The sequence below is a fragment of the Aythya fuligula genome, chromosome 3 (assembly GCF_009819795.1).
Source record: "Aythya fuligula isolate bAytFul2 chromosome 3, bAytFul2.pri, whole genome shotgun sequence".
Taxonomy (NCBI): domain Eukaryota; kingdom Metazoa; phylum Chordata; class Aves; order Anseriformes; family Anatidae; genus Aythya; species Aythya fuligula.
In genome coordinates this window covers 59,135,722-59,151,868 of record NC_045561.1, presented here as the reverse complement: position 1 = coordinate 59,151,868, position 16,147 = coordinate 59,135,722, and the positions used below count along the sequence as shown (strand labels likewise).

General features: G+C 44.2%; 2 protein-coding genes across 8 annotated transcripts in view; one reads left to right on the top strand and one right to left on the bottom strand.

The window, feature by feature from the left end:
• The first annotated feature begins 2,932 nt into the window (after positions 1–2,932).
• PGM3 (phosphoglucomutase 3) lies at positions 2,933–12,647 on the top strand. Of its 2 annotated transcripts, none has more exons than XM_032185599.1 (13): positions 2,933–3,161; positions 3,597–3,802; positions 4,463–4,647; positions 5,121–5,188; positions 5,493–5,626; positions 5,792–5,987; positions 7,469–7,626; positions 8,451–8,534; positions 9,039–9,137; positions 9,490–9,606; positions 10,265–10,387; positions 10,775–10,948; positions 11,520–12,647. In XM_032185599.1, exons 2-13 carry the CDS (start codon positions 3,599–3,601, stop codon positions 11,604–11,606), a joined length of 1,629 nt encoding a protein of 542 aa, XP_032041490.1. In that variant the 5' UTR covers positions 2,933–3,161; positions 3,597–3,598; the 3' UTR covers positions 11,607–12,647. The 2 variants fall into 2 exon arrangements, with proteins under 2 accessions (XP_032041490.1, XP_032041491.1); XM_032185600.1 differs by having other exon boundaries at positions 3,108–3,161; positions 3,572–3,802.
• Positions 12,648–12,687: 40 nt separating this feature from the next.
• DOP1A (DOP1 leucine zipper like protein A) overlaps positions 12,688–16,147 on the bottom strand; it is a 61,586-nt gene continuing 58,126 nt past the window's right edge. For 4 of the 6 annotated variants that reach the window (XM_032185593.1, XM_032185596.1, XM_032185595.1 and 1 more), the window contains 3 exons: positions 15,990–16,119; positions 15,247–15,306; positions 12,688–13,283 (listed from right to left, as the gene is read on the bottom strand). In XM_032185593.1, coding sequence (XP_032041484.1) covers positions 12,978–13,283; positions 15,247–15,306; positions 15,990–16,119 — 496 coding nt within the window. In that variant the 3' untranslated portion in view covers positions 12,688–12,977. The remainder of the gene's footprint in view (positions 13,284–15,246; positions 15,307–15,989; positions 16,120–16,147) is intronic. The other 2 variants (XM_032185597.1, XM_032185598.1) reach the window with 1 other exon arrangement.

Genomic DNA, 16,147 nt, shown 5'->3' with positions numbered 1-16,147 from the left:
AAAAAAAAAAAAAAAAAAAAAAAAAAAAAGCATTTAAAGAACAGTAATTTTAGAACATTTTCCACCAAAGAGAAACCTTAGTGGCCACTCCTGTGTGGAGTAATTACAATTTTCTAATGAGACCTGAACAAGCAGAAGTTCACATATGATTAGAATACTTCAATGTTACTTAACAGCAAAACTAAAATCCTATAGATTATGAGATTTCATTCTTCCCCAGCAAGATAACTGCCATTTCAATACATTGCAATGGTTTGGCTTAAAGTTTGTGGAGTTACTTGCACTCCATTTTCTAGACAAAGAGAGAATATCAGCACGTTACAAATAGGCTGCTGTTTGACAAACTATTTTTCTTACAAATATCACTCAGCTGGCTAGTAGGCTTCCTGTGTATTAAACCTAATGAATTGCTGTTTTATACATACCATATAGACCTCTGAATATTTCAGGCCAATATGTTTTTTAAATACACATATGGGATAAAGTATTATTCTTTGTAACAAACTTCCAAATCATCGAGCTGACGTCTACTAAATGAATAATTATTATGAGTTAAAGCTCCATCATTATGGGGGAAGCAAATGCGTTAATTTTACATTTCTCTCACTAAGTAATGTCTAGCTCAGTTTCTTTGTAAGTTTTTAGAAGTTCATTGATAATTCAGCATATTGACTATATTATCTACCCACTAATTTCAACTGAAGGTATTTTCTTACTGTTCTGTTGTTTTTTTTTTTTTAACACTTTCTAATCTGTCAACCAGTTTTCAAATGATACCCAACCTTTATTTTTCTACAAAGTGATTCCCTCCACAAACCTCAACGGAAGCATTCGTGAGCACTCTCATGACCTGCATTATCTGGATTTAAAATTAGCATATCCAGAAATAAAAGTCGTGAGTCTTTGGATTTCCTTACAAGGAATCATGACTGGAGTGTACTATCAGCAGTTTCTTCCTTTAGAAAAAAATGAAGAATGCTCATGCTTACAGTAAAGCTTTAGACAGCACTAACTGAATTGTCTGATCATTCTCCTGCACAGACTTTCTGATCAATGTCAATGTTGCCTTTCAAATTTCCCTCTGATTGAAATCTCATGGATAAGTCCTATTTCTAAATCAGTTTGGTTTGCTGCTTTAAAGGAATTTTTTTTTTAAGCAGAAACAGGACTGAATGCAAATTCTTTCATTGTTTTTAAGTCCTGACCATGTGGAAACTGCACTGACATGCTGACACATCAGTGTTTTAAACAAACAAACAAAATCACAATGAATTATTAGCTGTTATAGAATTACCACTCCATGAAAAATGTAATGTACTTTCTGGACAGTTCTGGAAACAAAGTGTACTTGAACATTTTGATTTATTTATTTTTGTCTGCTCTCATGCTTTAGAGGTATTTCTACAAAAATGAACTTTATTTGTCCAGACCTTCAGCTTTGCCACGGCTGCATTCAAAAAGAGGAGAGAGAGAGAAACTTCCTGCTTCATTGCATAATAGGAAACCATACACATTTTTTACCTTATGGAAAAAAAAAATAAAATAAAATTTCCTTGGTTTATTTGGAAAAAAAAAAAAAACAACATTAGTATTAATTTTGTAGTCATCAGCAGTGTACTGAAACACAGTCATTATACAGCTGCTGTCAGAGTGGTTTGATTTTTAGATTTGAGCAGCCAAGCCTCAACAGCTCAACAGTAAGTGTGGTTTCATTGCTCTGTACCCGTTTTCAAGTTATGGTGCTTCGTGACAAAGCAGAAGGCATCTGCTGCTGGTTCTTTACGGCACAGCTGCTTCAGACTTTTCATTCACATTCTTCATCTACATATTATATTGATAACATCTAAATATGATAATCCATTGTATTATACATATAATATAGGGGAAAAAAAGAGGAAACACTAAACTTTATTCATCTCATCTTAGGTGTTTTCCTTTCCAACATGCTTGGTCTAACAGCATACGCATAAAATACAATGAATTGAACAACTCCTACTATTAAGAATTACTATTAATGTAACAAGACCATGAGATGACAGCAAAAGGGTATTGGAAATGATGCCAACAGCACTAAAAGATTGTAAAGATAGTGCCCAAAGCTTACACGTGATGGAGTGAGGTGGGCTTTCTTCCCCCTCTCTGCTTTGTTTAAAGGCAAAATTCAATAGTGTGGCACAAAAGGCTGCATTTCATGGTTTTGTGGAATGAAGTGAGAGTAGATGATTCACAAAGCAGTAAAAGATGCTGCACGCACTGCACCTTGACGGTATCAGTAGAACTCCCTCCAGCAGGATGCGCTTTTGTGTTGGAAACCGCATTAATGTGTCAAAATAAAGCGGAAAGTGGCTTTGGAGAATCTCGCCCCTTACCTAATGGGCATCTGATCAATGAATTCAGCCCAGTTGCTGGATCTATCAAAAAAGCCAAACATTTTATGAAGTGTTTATGATTGTACGCACTGTATATAGAGGTATTGTCATTCTTTTAAGCACGTATTGACTCTAGGAGATGACGCATCCTCAGGATTATAGAGGATAAAAAGCAAACGTGCATTTTAGACCAGGAGAAAATTGAGGTTATCGTGCCTGATCTCCTTTTCCTTTTCTCTTTATTTTCGTCCCTCAGAGGAGCCGCCATGAGGCGGGCGGGGGCGCGCACGCGCGCCGGGCTCCCGGCCACCGGCGGCCGTTGGGGTTAGTGGCGGGGGCAGCACCAACGGTCGCCGCCGTTTGAAGCTTAACGGTCGCAGCGCGCGGGCTGCCTCAGGGAGAGCCTCGCTGAGGCGAGGCGGGGCGGGGGCAGCCTCCATCGCTCCTTCACCCCCTGTGCCTGCGGGCTGGGGGCTCGCAGCCGCCGCCGGGCGTCCCGTCAGCGCCGGCTGGCGAGCGGGCGGAGCTCGGCTGCTACGTGGCTGCGCTGAGCCCGGAAGAGGAGGGCGGTGAGTCCGGGAGTCCCCCCCCCTGCAAGCGACGCGGCTGAGCCCCGGGGGGCTGCTCCTGGAGGGGTGCTCAGAGCCCGTCCAGCGTTACGGGTCCTGGGAGCGGCCCGAGGGCTGTCGTGTTCTGTCGTGTTCTGTCCGCGTTCACGCACCTGGCTGAGCCGCAGCCCGAAGAAGACACCCGCTGACACTGCCCGGAGCTTCCCTGCAATTACCCCTGAGGGTAAGAAGAGGGGCGGCGGGCTGCATCAGGGCTCAAGGGTTGGTGCGTGGAGCCGTGGCCAGGCGCAATGAGTGGCTAGTGATGAAGTGGGAAGCGGTCGGCCCTTTGCCAGAGCTTTGCTGGGAGCCCTGCCAGTGGACAACTGAGAATTTCAGAGCTCCTCGGCTAAATCGCTTCATTGTCTTGTGATCTGGTGAGATCTGGCCCTGCTCTGGTTATCTAGTGTTGCACTGGGAAAGCAGAGGCTCCTTCATGGGTTGCTCCCGTAGTGGCCTTCCCCACAGTCCCTCCAAGGGGGTTATGGGCTATTGATGGTATTGTCTTGCCCTCAGTTTAAGATATCCGTGGCCTTCAAAATTAAATGAAGTGCAAACTGTGAAACTAACTTTAATGACTGGCTTCTCTCACAGGCATCTCTGCTGCTTCCTTCTCTAGAAATGGATTTTGAAGCACTGAAAAAATACTCAGCGCTGCATCCTAAGCCTGCTGGACTCACCCTTCAGTATGGCACTGCTGGGTTCCGCAGCAAGGCAGAGCAGCTCGACCACGTCATGTTCCGCATGGGCTTGCTGGCAGCTCTCAGGTCGCGAGCCACAGGATCTACCATCGGTGTCATGGTTACAGCATCTCACAATCCTGAAGTAAGAACAACCTTTTATTTTAAAAGACATCAGATGGGGTCACTGGTGGAATCAAAGCTCCTCACAATAATGGGAACAAAAAGCACCCAGAGGTCACGTCCTGCAGGTACCTGCACATCCTTAAGGGGTGTGTTCAGCCTGCTTCCTTGAAATATGATCTGTGGCATGTTTAACATTGCTTTTCCTTGAAAATATGGGAGGGTTCGTTTGCTGTCATGTGGAGAAGTAAATGCTGCAATGTAGGAAATTTGTAACATGGGCAAGGCCAGGAGTACCCTTGAAAAGATGAACATTTGAGCAAAATCTGGTAGTTAAATAAAATAAAATAAAATAAAAAAATAAAAAAGTAAAATGCAGCAGTTACAAACCAAACACTTAGACTCTTAGACTGCTGATGCTATGGAGTATTCCTTAAGACATTTTAATGTCAAATGAACTTGATGCCAAAATTATAAGGGAGTGGGAATCTGTGACTTCATAGGCTGCTTATATTACTTTGGGGGATTGTTGGAGCTTGGAATAAATAGCTAAGCTATGGCTTTCCAGAAACATTCCATATTTAAAGAAGCAATGTGATTAAGCCTTGTGTCAGTTGTCTTCAAAGAGCTTTTAAGTTGCCCACTTTTAGGCTTAGTGTGTTCTGTTCTGTTTCCTTCTAAGGAAGATAACGGTGTGAAGCTGGTTGATCCTCTCGGTGAAATGCTGCACCCCTCCTGGGAGGAATATGCCACCCAACTAGCAAATGCAGAGGAGCAAGAGTTACAGAAAACACTAACTGAGATCTGCCAAAAAGCAGCAGTGAACCAGCAAAAAGACGCTTCAGTGTTTCTTGGTAGAGACACCAGGTAATCACAAAATAGGTGTATGCTGCTTTTACAGAGGTGCCAGCAGCTTGTTCCTGAGGGCTGCAGAGAGCTAAGCACCCAGCAGCCACGTTGGGCCTTTGGCACTGATTTGTGATGATAGCAATCAACAGAGGCGTTCCAACATTGTTGCTGTATTAGCTTCTCTGATAATTATGAGAACTTCCTAGCACTGCTTCTGAATTGAACACTTCAGTGTTCTGTTTTGTGGGCACCATGTCACATCCAGGTGTGTTTTGAAGTTTACTCATCTCCACAGTTCTTTGGCCTAGAGACTGTAAATTTTTTTTTATTGTTGACCCCTTCAGTAGAGAAAGGTATGGATTTCTTCTTGTTGAATCTATGTCCACTGTCAGGAAACCTGCTTTCCATAGTCATCTTCCACATGCGTTTCCTTTCCAAACCACGCAAGTGTTTCCTGTAAAGGTTATCAGCTGTGTTTCTTTTTTTTCCAGACCAAGCAGCAAGAAGCTTTCACAGGCGGTAATAGATGGTGTCTCTGTTCTGGGCGGTCAGTACCACGGTATGTTGAGTTTTTGTGGTTCTAGTCTGATGTCAGGTTTCCGTGTAAATGTGACCCTGCTGTGTAGACCTAATGCAGCAGCCCTGATGCCATTTCCACTTCAGCGTGTAACACTCTTCTTTCGGAAGAGTTGGATTGCTTTAATGCAAGGGGGTTCATCTTCTCTTAGCAGAACTTGAAAAATTTCTTGTGTGTTTCCTGTGTTGTGTTTGGTTACTGTAGAATAGGAAATACCGTACTGCTTTTAAGGAGGAATTAATTCAGTGTTGTATTTTTGAATATTGTGCCCTTTGTTTTATGTTAGATTATGGTCTGGTGACCACACCACAGCTGCATTATGTGGTCTGCTGTCAGAACACCCGGGGGCAGTACGGGAAACCAACACTGGAAGGTTATTACCAAAAACTCTCCAAAGCTTTTATGGAACTGATAAAAAAGGTGAATACTGGTTCTTGTCTTCTTGCAAGTGTACGAAATGGGTATCTCCTGATTGTTAGCCTGTTTGGGTCTGAAATTTGGAATTCAGCATGTTTCCGGGTGTGGTGAGGGTGCCTATGGTGTCACTCGGGTATGAGTTCCCTTTGCCTTTCTTCCTTTGCCAAGTCTCCCGGCTCTGGAGAGGGTCAGCGGCATCTGAAGATTGACTGTGCCAATGGTATCGGAGCCCTGAAGCTGTCGGAGATGCAGCCCTACCTCCCAAAGGAGGTGCTAGTTCACATCTATAACGACGGAACCAAGGAGAAACTCAATCACTTGTGCGGTGCAGATTTTGTAAAAGTTCACCAGAAGCCACCTAAAGGTACATAGTCAGTAATTTTATATCTATTTATCTTCTCTCCAGATCTGAAAGTGCAGGGTGTAGCAGCTGCAGGTGAGCTGAGCTCCCTGCTTTCTTACTTAGTGAAGGTATGAATGGTTCTGCTTGCATGATGGAAAGAGGGAGTCCTCTGGCAGTTTTGGGCACAATCCTAGGTCAAAATTGTTTGGAGATCTGTGATGGGCTGATAAGTGACCTGAATGTTAAGCTGGTGGAGCCCAAGGATCAGCGAGGACACGAGCTTAGTTTTATCTCCCAGTGTGTTATCAGGAAACGTTGATATTGTGGGCTGGGCTCGCAGAGGCTTTCCCAGGTTCCTGAGAAAGAGCTGGTGTAATTAACGCCTTGGTGCCAGCACATTGACGGATTGACCTCACCCAGGGGAAGATGACTTGAACCAGCTGCCTGCAGAGAGCAGCAAGGAAAATCCCTGAAGTGGGAGAACAGAGGCTGCTTTGAATATTAGATTACCTGAGGCTAAACCGGGCCCTCCAGTCAACAGCTGCACCCTCGCCTCAGCTGTTCACCATGTCTGGACACGGCGGTACAGCAGCATTGCCCCCTTGCATGCTGCTTGCAGGCACGTTTGGGGTTCCTGTGCTTCGCAGGACAAAAGGTGTCAGCAGCGTGGGCGGGTTTTCTGGTCTGCTTGTGTGCTAAGTCTGTTCCCCCAAGAAGGGGTTGCAGGGTGCGGAGCATCCTTTGGAGCTCCGAGCTACGCTCCTAATGGGCTCTGAAATCAGCCTAGGGATGGCCAGATGCAGTGTTCCTGAGAAGTGAACTCAGATTAACACAAGGAAGGGTCTTGGTCAGCATCTTGGAGAAGAAAAACCAGGTGTACCTTAATAAAAGAGCATTTCATTTTCATGTGCCATTGCTTTGTCATATGGTGACTGCTTCCTAGCCACTTCTGTATTGGCACTAAGCCTAGAGAGGTTTTGAGGCTGGCACTCAGCGTGTGTTAGACACACTGCTGAATAAATCGGATAGCGAGCCAGCGAAGCATGAGGTGTTCTCAGGCCACCACATCTACTTACGGGTTTTGTTCAGCTCTGAGGGTTGCTGGTGGTTGCTTTGGAGTGGGGTTGTTTTACCAGTGTTGGGGTTTGCGGGCTCTCTTGCCGCAACTACTGCGGTGACGGTGTTGCTGATGGGCGTCTGTTTGCCTTCTGCTGGGACAGTGCCTCGGGTGCCAACGGGAGCGAGGTGGCGGTACGGGTTTGTCAGGTGGGAACAGAATACAATTAAGAAGTCTAAGCTATAGTAGTTTAGTAAACTATAGCCATTTAGTACAGCGTCACTGTTGCAAGCTTCTTGGTAAAAACAGTATCAGTTTTTGACCATTGATTTTGTGTGTGTCTGCACAGAGCCAATTTCTGGATGAGATCTGCACTGGGACTAATTTAAACGTGTTGTAACCTTTTTTCCCATCTCTAACTCGCATTTCTAACTCTGTGCACTAGGGCTAGACATGAAGCCTAATGAGAGATGCTGCTCGTTTGATGGCGACGCAGATAGAATTGTGTATTATTACATGGACACAGCTGGCCATTTTCACCTCATAGATGGAGATAAAATAGCAACTTTAATTAGTATCTTCCTTAAAGAACTTCTTGCCAAGGTAACTTTTATGTATGAATTGAATGCTCATGCTTTGAATAGAGAAAAGTGTAAAATACTTGAAAAGAGCTATGTTAGTTTGTACCCATGTGTTTTTTTTACATATACCTAAAGTAAACCTGCTTTGAAGAGATGTTTTGTACCTCGTTGGCATGGCAAAAATGTTACTTTTTATAAGGCTGTGACTCCCAGGCTCCAGATTTTTATTTGAGCACTGAAATTTGAACCTTGAAGCTTTTCTTAGTGAGAGAACTTTTCCACTTTGTGTTGAACGTAGTGATTTTCCATTCTCTTATTTTAATATCTTTCATTATTTTTTGGGTTCAGTACTCAGTGCTTCTATGAAACTGGATAAATGTTGAGCATTCTACTTGCATGAGAACTTATGACAGCCATGGGGTTTGTATGACATCATTCTAAAACTAGTATCCGTAGCACAGCATCCATCCTCCCCAGGGAATAGAGGGAAAAAAACAAAGAAACAAACAAACAAAAAATAAATCATGCTTTTTCAGAAATTCTCCTAGTCTTGGTGTTAATGATGGATGCTCAGTTTGCAGAGCCCAAGGTCCCTGAGTGGAGCGCTGCTTCAAGCCAGCCACAGAAACTGTCAAACACAAAGAGTTGAATAAGATTCCTGTTGTCTTAAAAGTGTGGATGCTCTCTGATGTGTGAGCTAATGCCCTGATACCCAGGAGTTTTAAGGCTCTGTAGGAGAACGTAGATCCAGACCTGCACAAGTATTCTGATTCTCCTTCCACTTGCCCTGCCCCTCTGACTGTGTTCCTGGGGACAGTAAAGTGCTTTGCTTTTTGGTTTGCTCAGGTGGGACAGACGTTGAAGATGGCAGTAATACAAACAGCCTATGCCAATGGGAGTTCAACACGGTACCTTGAGGAAACACTGCAGGTATTCTCTAATTTATCCCTGGTAGTGTTCTGCTGATGTTGTTTACTTTTCATGTAAGTGTAACATGATCATTAGGAAAGCTTAACCTCGGCTAAAACAAATGACTCTTTAAAACCTGCAGCAGTTAATAAATTAGTGGCAAAGGAGATTTGGAAGAACAAAGCTGAAAAGTGCTAGTCAGCTTTCACTACTTTAACTTTTGCCAAACTTTTTTTTTTTTTTTTTTTAAAAAACAAAATTAGGATTTCCTTGGTTGTGGTTTTTGTTTTTGAATCAACCTTTATTTCCATTTGAAGAAATGAAATCCTCTTTTTTTCATGCAGTTTGCTGAAGTAACGGATAATTTAAGCTCTTGGAAGCTCAGTAGCTGTGAAACGCAGTGTGGTTAGTTTGTTTGTCACTTCATTTGTGACATTTGTTTGTCACTTCAGCTGCAGTTACCATCTGCTGACCAGAGTGAGTCTGTAACACTGTTTATATTCTCTGTATATCCCTGGGTTGTAGGTGCCTGTTCACTGTGTCAAAACTGGAGTGAAACACCTGCATCACAAGGCTCAGGAGTTTGATGTTGGTGTTTATTTTGAGGCAAATGGACACGGGACAGTAAGTACGAGCATGCAGTGCATCATATCTGCAGCCAAGACATACAAAAAGTGTCAAATTAGCCTGAGAATTAGGTCTTTTCACTGTCTTCTTACAGTTATCAATGAGATTTTTCTCTCCTTGCTTGAGAGCAGGCTCGTTTTCTGCCTTCGTTCTTTATCATAGCAGTGCCACTGCCTTTTCTGTTCTGTGGAGGGGAAGTGAATTAATAGAAGCAAACTTTAATGACAATTATTTGGGTTGGCCTAAGTGGGAGAAGGCTTTCTTCTTTTTCCCCCTTGCTATGTCGGCTTTCTTCCTTGATGTGGGCTGGTCTTGACAAGCTTTTCTTTTTTTTTTTTTTTAATTCTAGGTGCTCTTCAGCAAAGCTGCTGAAAATACAATAAGACAACTGGCAAAAGAAGAGAAAGATGATGCAAAAAGAGAAGCAGCGAAGGTGCTTGAAAACCTGATTGACCTCATTAATCAGGTAAAAGCTGAGGGAAATAAATCACTATGAGGATGGTCATGGGGCTAACACTGTTCAGGGACAGTTGGAGCAGGAAGTAGCATGGCATGATGGAAGGCAAGAGGAAAGGGGCAGTAGCAGTCTTCAGAAAGATGTAAAACTTTCTCAGGAATGGATGCAGAATGCTTTAGTCTGGTGTAGGCTTCTGGGTTCAGAATCAAAGGAGAGAATAGGATGGCAGAAGAACCTAGTGATAATATGGGACTTGTTCACGATTCAATAGCAAGTAATCTTTGAGCTGATGTTTTCCACTGATGTTTTCGGTGGAGACATTCCCTTGTCTGTGCAGCCATGGGAATCCCCATGTGTCCTAGCACAGCCAGTGTTTTTCTGGGAGTAGTGCCCAGTCACACTTCAGGGGCCAGCTTTAAGCATCCTAACCCCAGAACAGAGGTGAGGTGCCGGTTCTCAGTAGGAAAGTTGCACAAGTGTGCTGCAGTTCTCCTTACCACAAATAAAGCATGTAGAAAAACAGGAGAAAAATAAAATCCTACCAAAACCAAGACAAGTGGGCTGCCTGTGCCTTCGCTTTCTTCAGGTGGAAACTAACTGATCAAATCATGCCTTCATTTCTGCACTGCTGAGTTCTCCAGCTCTTCCCTTTCTTCCCTGCTCACAGACGGTGGGTGACGCCATCTCAGACATGCTGGTGATCGAAGCCATCCTGTCCCTGAAAGGTCTGACTGTGCACCAGTGGGATGCCTTCTACACCGACTTCCCAAACCGGCTGCTCAAAGTTCAGGTAAGTTATGTGCGTTTCTTGGAAATATGCTTACACGAAAATAGAATTCCACCTTGTAAATCAGTACTTCTGTTCCACTTTGCCTGTGGCTGACAAGATCTGAGCATTCTGGGTGAGAGAGACAGGCTCAAGTGTTGCTCTGCTATAGGTCAAAATTTAACTGTCCCATTTTTCTGAGGCCCCTGCCTGCTCAGCAGCTGGACTCTTCTTCCTGTGCCACTTAGAGGAACTGTCCTTAAGTTAGCCACAGGCAATGGGACAAACTGTGCTCTGGTTCCGACAGTGCCACACACCAAAGCCTAAAGCCCTCTTAGCAGTGGCCTGCTTCATTCTGCCCGCAGGGCAATCCATTTGCTTGCTGTAGCAGGAAGTCTGTTTCTGTTGCAGGTTGCCGACAGACAAGTTATTGACACAACAGATGCAGAAAGACGGGCAGTTACACCTCCAGGGCTACAAGAGAAAATCGATGCCTTGGTGAAGAAGTACAAGTTCTCGCGAGCATTTGTCCGTCCATCGGGAACAGAAGATGTTGTTAGGATATACGCCGAGGCAGACACACAGGTCAGAACTTAAACAACTTCTGTGTAAGCACTGGGGGGTGGTAATTACATCAAATGCAACAGGTACCAGACTTAGCAAACAACTTAGTGATCAAAAGAAGATCTCTTCAGATTTTCTTAGATTTATAAAAGCGATGTTTAATGTTCTTAACATCTAACTCTTGAAGTCAGATATTTCCAAAGGCAGATTTGATGCTAAATTTTGAAAAGAAAGTCAACCTTCTGAGAACTGAGGATTGAGACAAAAGTTACCTAGGCAGCTGTTAACTGCATGATTTCTTAAGAGGCAAAAAAAATCAAAGCAAACTTTGGATGCTCTTAAGAATTAATCCATATGTGAACTTAAAAGTTGCAAAAGTTGCCACCCAAAGCTCTTCAGTCATAGCTCACACCCCCATCTTCATGACCACGGTTGCGTAAGGCACCTCAACATGACACAGAAATAGGGGAAAAACAGTTAGTTCATACAAGTACTGTTCAAGGCTCTGGCTGTAGCATTGCATATTCATTCTAAATTTATTCTAAACTTCCACTCCTGACACCGGTGTAACTAACTTCACAATATTCCACAGGAGAATGCTGATGCCCTTGCCCATGAAGTAAGCCTGGCCGTTTACCACCTCGCCGGTGGAAGAGGAGCACCTCCCCAGCCGCTATAACAATACGACTGCACCTGAAGTTCATAAAACTAACTACTTTTTTTTAAATAATCATTTCCCTACCATTGGCTAATGTGGATGTACTGACCTCTTCTTGGTTGTCACAAGGATTAATCAGAACTGAGCAGAACGTTATTCCGGTTATTTCTTACCTCTGATACACCTTACCTCTTACTGCTGGAGGATGGAAGAGGAAGGGTGTTCGATGCCTGACACTGACCTGTTGGCAGCACCAGCTGTACTCCGGGTGTGTCACTGCTCAGCATCCGGGGGTGGTTCACGTCCAGAGCAGAGCTGATGAACCACCTGCTCCACTGCCAGCAGCGCAGCTCCCAGCAGCTCCAGTGGAGGCTCACTGGAGGGGAGGCTCCCTTCAGCCTTACAGCAGCCAGGCACAGGCTGCATTCTGACATGAGGCAGTAACAGGTACATAATGACACTGCAGCATTCAGCAGCTGGTACTCAGATTAATTAAAAGGGATTAATTAAAAGGGACCAGCTTTCACTGATTACCATGACTCTCCTAGGCTAACTGCTGCATTCATATTTTAGCGTTACTGTGACGAATTCCTTGCCCCCTCCCTGAGTCACAGGCTGTCAGGCTGTGCCTGAAGGCCGGCTCCCCCACCCTGAGGGCCCTGGGATGGCTGCACAAACAGCTCCTCTGCTGCCCAAACACCCAAAGGCTGCGCTGGGCTGGAGCCTGAGTTCATTTCAGGGGCAACACCATAATGAGAGAGTGTTTCCAAATAATAGGTCTTATTGCAATAATTTTTTTTTTTTTTTATGAAATTAACATACGGCTTAAAAAAACAGTTGCTGTAATATAGTGTTTATGATCATTTTTAAGTCTGATTTCTGTTACCTTTCCTACTCCCCCTCAGTGTGAAGGGGCTGAGCTAATGGGATGGAACACTTTTTGAATACACAGGCATTGCTCGTCCGCGTCTTTCAGTTATCTACCTCCGACAAAGATACTAACTGCATTAACTCTCAGCATGGCCTTCTGGAGATTGTGAAATAAGCACAAGTTCCAACGGATCAAAAAAAAAAAAAAAAAGACAAATAAACTAGAAACAAATTGAAAAAAATGTGCACCTTGTATTTTTTAGGATTTTTTTTTTTAAGACAGAACTCAAGACAACAAAATGTGTACTGTAAATAGTAGGCACCGTAATCAATATGAGCCACCAATAATTACACTTGATTCAGGCCACATCCAGAACTCTTATTTACAAATATTTAACTTAAATACAACATTAAGTATTTCATTACATACAAAGTAAGAAAAGAATACTATACACCCGGGAAAGATACAGTATTTCTTTTAAATAGGTATATTACATGTAGGCTGAACAGTACCGGTTTGGTTCACGTTTTTATGACCCCTTCAAGGAAATCCTTCTCCACCATTTCTTCTATCTTCTGCCTCGCTTTGCTGGAGAACTGCTTGAGGTTCTCCATCTTTATGTCCTTGTTCGGGAAGCAGTTGGGGTAAAGGACAGGGCTCCCTGAGTGTCCAACGCACCTGCTTGTGACTTTGCTGTTAAAAACTTGGCTGAGTACGTTAAAGAAAGGCAAAAGCTGCTCAATGCTGCGAACAGTGTAGATGGTTAAAAGCAAGTGGCCTGGCTCCCAGCTTAGTGTTTTCCCTGAGCTGTCCTCTTCTGGGTTTTTCTGTAAATAGAGAGAAACAGAAAATAATGCAGGACAAAACAGAAGAAATACAGGCACAAATAAGAGGCTAATGCCTGATAAAGTATTTTTCCTTATTCTAGAACTATTTATCCCAGCAACAAAGTACACAGAGGCTGCCGCGCAGCTTTCGGAGCAGATCTGCTCCCTGTTACTTGCTTGGCTGGAGCCCTTCGGAGGCGGCACCAGGCGAACGCTAGCCTCCGCTGCCCCTCTAGCTGCTCTGTAAAGCAGGCTGCATTTCTGAGACAGCCTTCAGGCTGCATCCTACAGCCCGTGGCAGGGACAATAAACCCCTCAGGGTGTTAGAATGGAAGTGAAGCATTTTCATTTTGTAGCTTGAGTTCCAAATTTTCAGAAGAGCAAAGGCGGTGCTGTTTCAAATATCATAACTAGCACAGCTGGAGGCTCTGCACAGACACCTCACAAGCACCTCAGGAAGTTCTCGCAATGCTACCCAGTTCAGCTGCTCATCGCGTGTTCCCACTAGCCCCTGACTACACACCTTGCACTTCATGGGGAGAATGTCAAGGGGGAGAACTTCAGGAGCACCACCACTGAAGGCAGCAGTCACACACTCAATGCTTGCAGTCAGTGTCCTGGAATAACTGTTCAGGGTCACCTTAACTGTCTGCATGCTAAAATATCTGAGCACTAACATCCAGCTGCTCATTTAGGAATCTTTACTCTTTTTTTTGTTGTTTGACTCACAAAAAACAACATTCAAATCTAGACAGCAAGGCACTACCAATACCGTAAATGCTCCATTTGGAGAATTACTGACAAACCAGCATGGGGGAGCTACCACCATGAAGCAGGGTTCCAGCAGGACAGTTTCTGACTCCCTAAGGCAGGAGAAGAGCAGCACAAAGGCCAAGTCCTGACCTGCCTCTGGGCTGCTCCTCCCTGCCTCTGCATCCAAGAACCCCACGGGCTGTGCAGGCGCCGCGGGTGTGGGCCCTGCTGCCAAGGAGCAGACTCAGTACCGAAGGGAGAACAAAGGGGAGTGGAACATAAGGTAAGGACTAGTGATGGCGCAGCCTTTGAGCAGATTTCTTCAAGAAATGGTATTTAACAAACACAATTTTTGTCCTTCAAATAAAAGCAACTGTCTGTTCCAATTCAGGAGCCTGTGACATCTGTTTCACAAAGCAATTAGATTAAATATGAACACATTCAGTATTTCAGTCTGGTTGTTTGGCTCCCTGTCACAGGAAACAATTATTGCAGCTATACTGCTTATTCTCTAAAGTATTTCTAGAAAAGAAAGCCTGCAAAATAAGCTAGAACAAAAGGAAGACTACATTCCAACACAGAGTTGACAATGCCTCCTACAGAAACTGCTGATTTTTGTAATTTAAAAGTTTCCCATCGGATTCATGGAAGAGAGGCTTTTCGGTACCGGTCTCTGCCGTGCTCTGTATGACCCCGCGAGGAGCACGGAGCGGCTCCAGCACGCGGCCGGGAGCAGCGCACCTGGCAGTCAGCCGCATGGGTGCACGTGCAAACACCGCCGGTGCCTCTGAGCAATGAAATACAATCTGTCCAAGCCATTTCCTCACAGCAGCATCTTTGCCAACACCGCTACCTCCTTAGATACTAAAAGCAACAGTTAATTTGACAGAGACTGGGTTAGGGATTGTTTCATGCCTGCTTTCTGTTTGGCATAATTAATTTCACAAGGATTTGCGAAGACGATTCCTTTTAGAACAAAAAACTAACTTTTTGCAATCTATTCATGTAGGAAACCAACTTAAAAGTAAATTTATGAGCTATCTATAAAGATGAGGGCCCTTAGGATTACTTCACTTCAAAAATAGCTCGCTTTGTCCTCTAAAAAGACTCCTCTCTTTCAGTTCAGAAAGTCAAATGCTACCCAGGGCCTCGAGGTGATGGTGTTATGGTGAGCTTATTTCACAACTCAAGCATCAAAGGCCACCCTCACCTGATGCTTGGCCATCTCCAATCCCTCCAAAACCACCGTCTTAAAGTCCTCCTGTTTGTCCTGTGGAAGGAAAGAGGAGAACTTTCAGACTGCATTTCATATATGGAAATCATACGCTGCCATGAAGGCTGTGCAGTTGGTTGGGTGCCGTGTTTCAGCAGGAAGTTGCCGGCCCCAAAGAGCGCATTGGCCAGGAACTGCAGAGAGGGGCTCATGGGGCCAAGACACTCCTAGACAATGACAGCACTGTCAGGTTGTTCTGTTTATGGCCAGCAGTGCCAAAGGAGGTTTTTAAGCACACTCCCCTCGGACAACAGAGCCTAAGAAACACCCCGCTGCATGAATCAGAGCATTAGTCAGAGTGCCCCGAGGCAGAATTAAAGCCAACTGAAACACTTTGCTCAGAAACAGTATTTTCTAAGGAAAACACACAGCTACACGCGACAGTGTCCTCCTCTGCTCCAAGAAGAAATGGCCTGGAAATCCGTATTCATTACCTCGTGGTCATCTCACCCCGTATTGAGTGAACAGAAAAAATTATTCAAAGTCGCTGACCTTTTTGTTTGTTTGTTTGTTTGTTTTTAAATAAACCTACCTATGTCTTTGTCTGATGCTGGCCTGAGATTACACCAGCAGGAATCTCCCATGCTGGATAAGCTCCTTTCCATTCTCCATTGAAATAAACACTCAGACGTACAGTAACTTCCAGCACTGAAAAGCAGAGCCAGATAGAAGTGGCGTACCTTTGCTTTTTTTCGCAACAGCTTTGCCAGACGCACCACGTAAGGTTTGAATTCCCTCTGATGTGTACCCTGTCTTCGTACCTCCAAGCCTGAATCATCTGATGCTTCTGGAATAAAAGCCCAGCGATACCTGTCATGAGATAGCACAAGCAGACGTT

Excerpts from the sequence above, each read along its gene's own strand:
- PGM3 (XM_032185599.1), top strand. The coding sequence starts at position 3,599 with ATGGATTTTGAAGCACTGAAAAAATACTCAGCGCTGCATCCTAAGCCT. Across the intron at positions 7,627-8,450 it reads TTAAAGAACTTCTTGCCAAG|GTGGGACAGACGTTGAAGAT; the intron begins GTAACTTTTATG and ends TGGTTTGCTCAG. Across the intron at positions 9,138-9,489 it reads AGGCAAATGGACACGGGACA|GTGCTCTTCAGCAAAGCTGC; the intron begins GTAAGTACGAGC and ends TTTTAATTCTAG.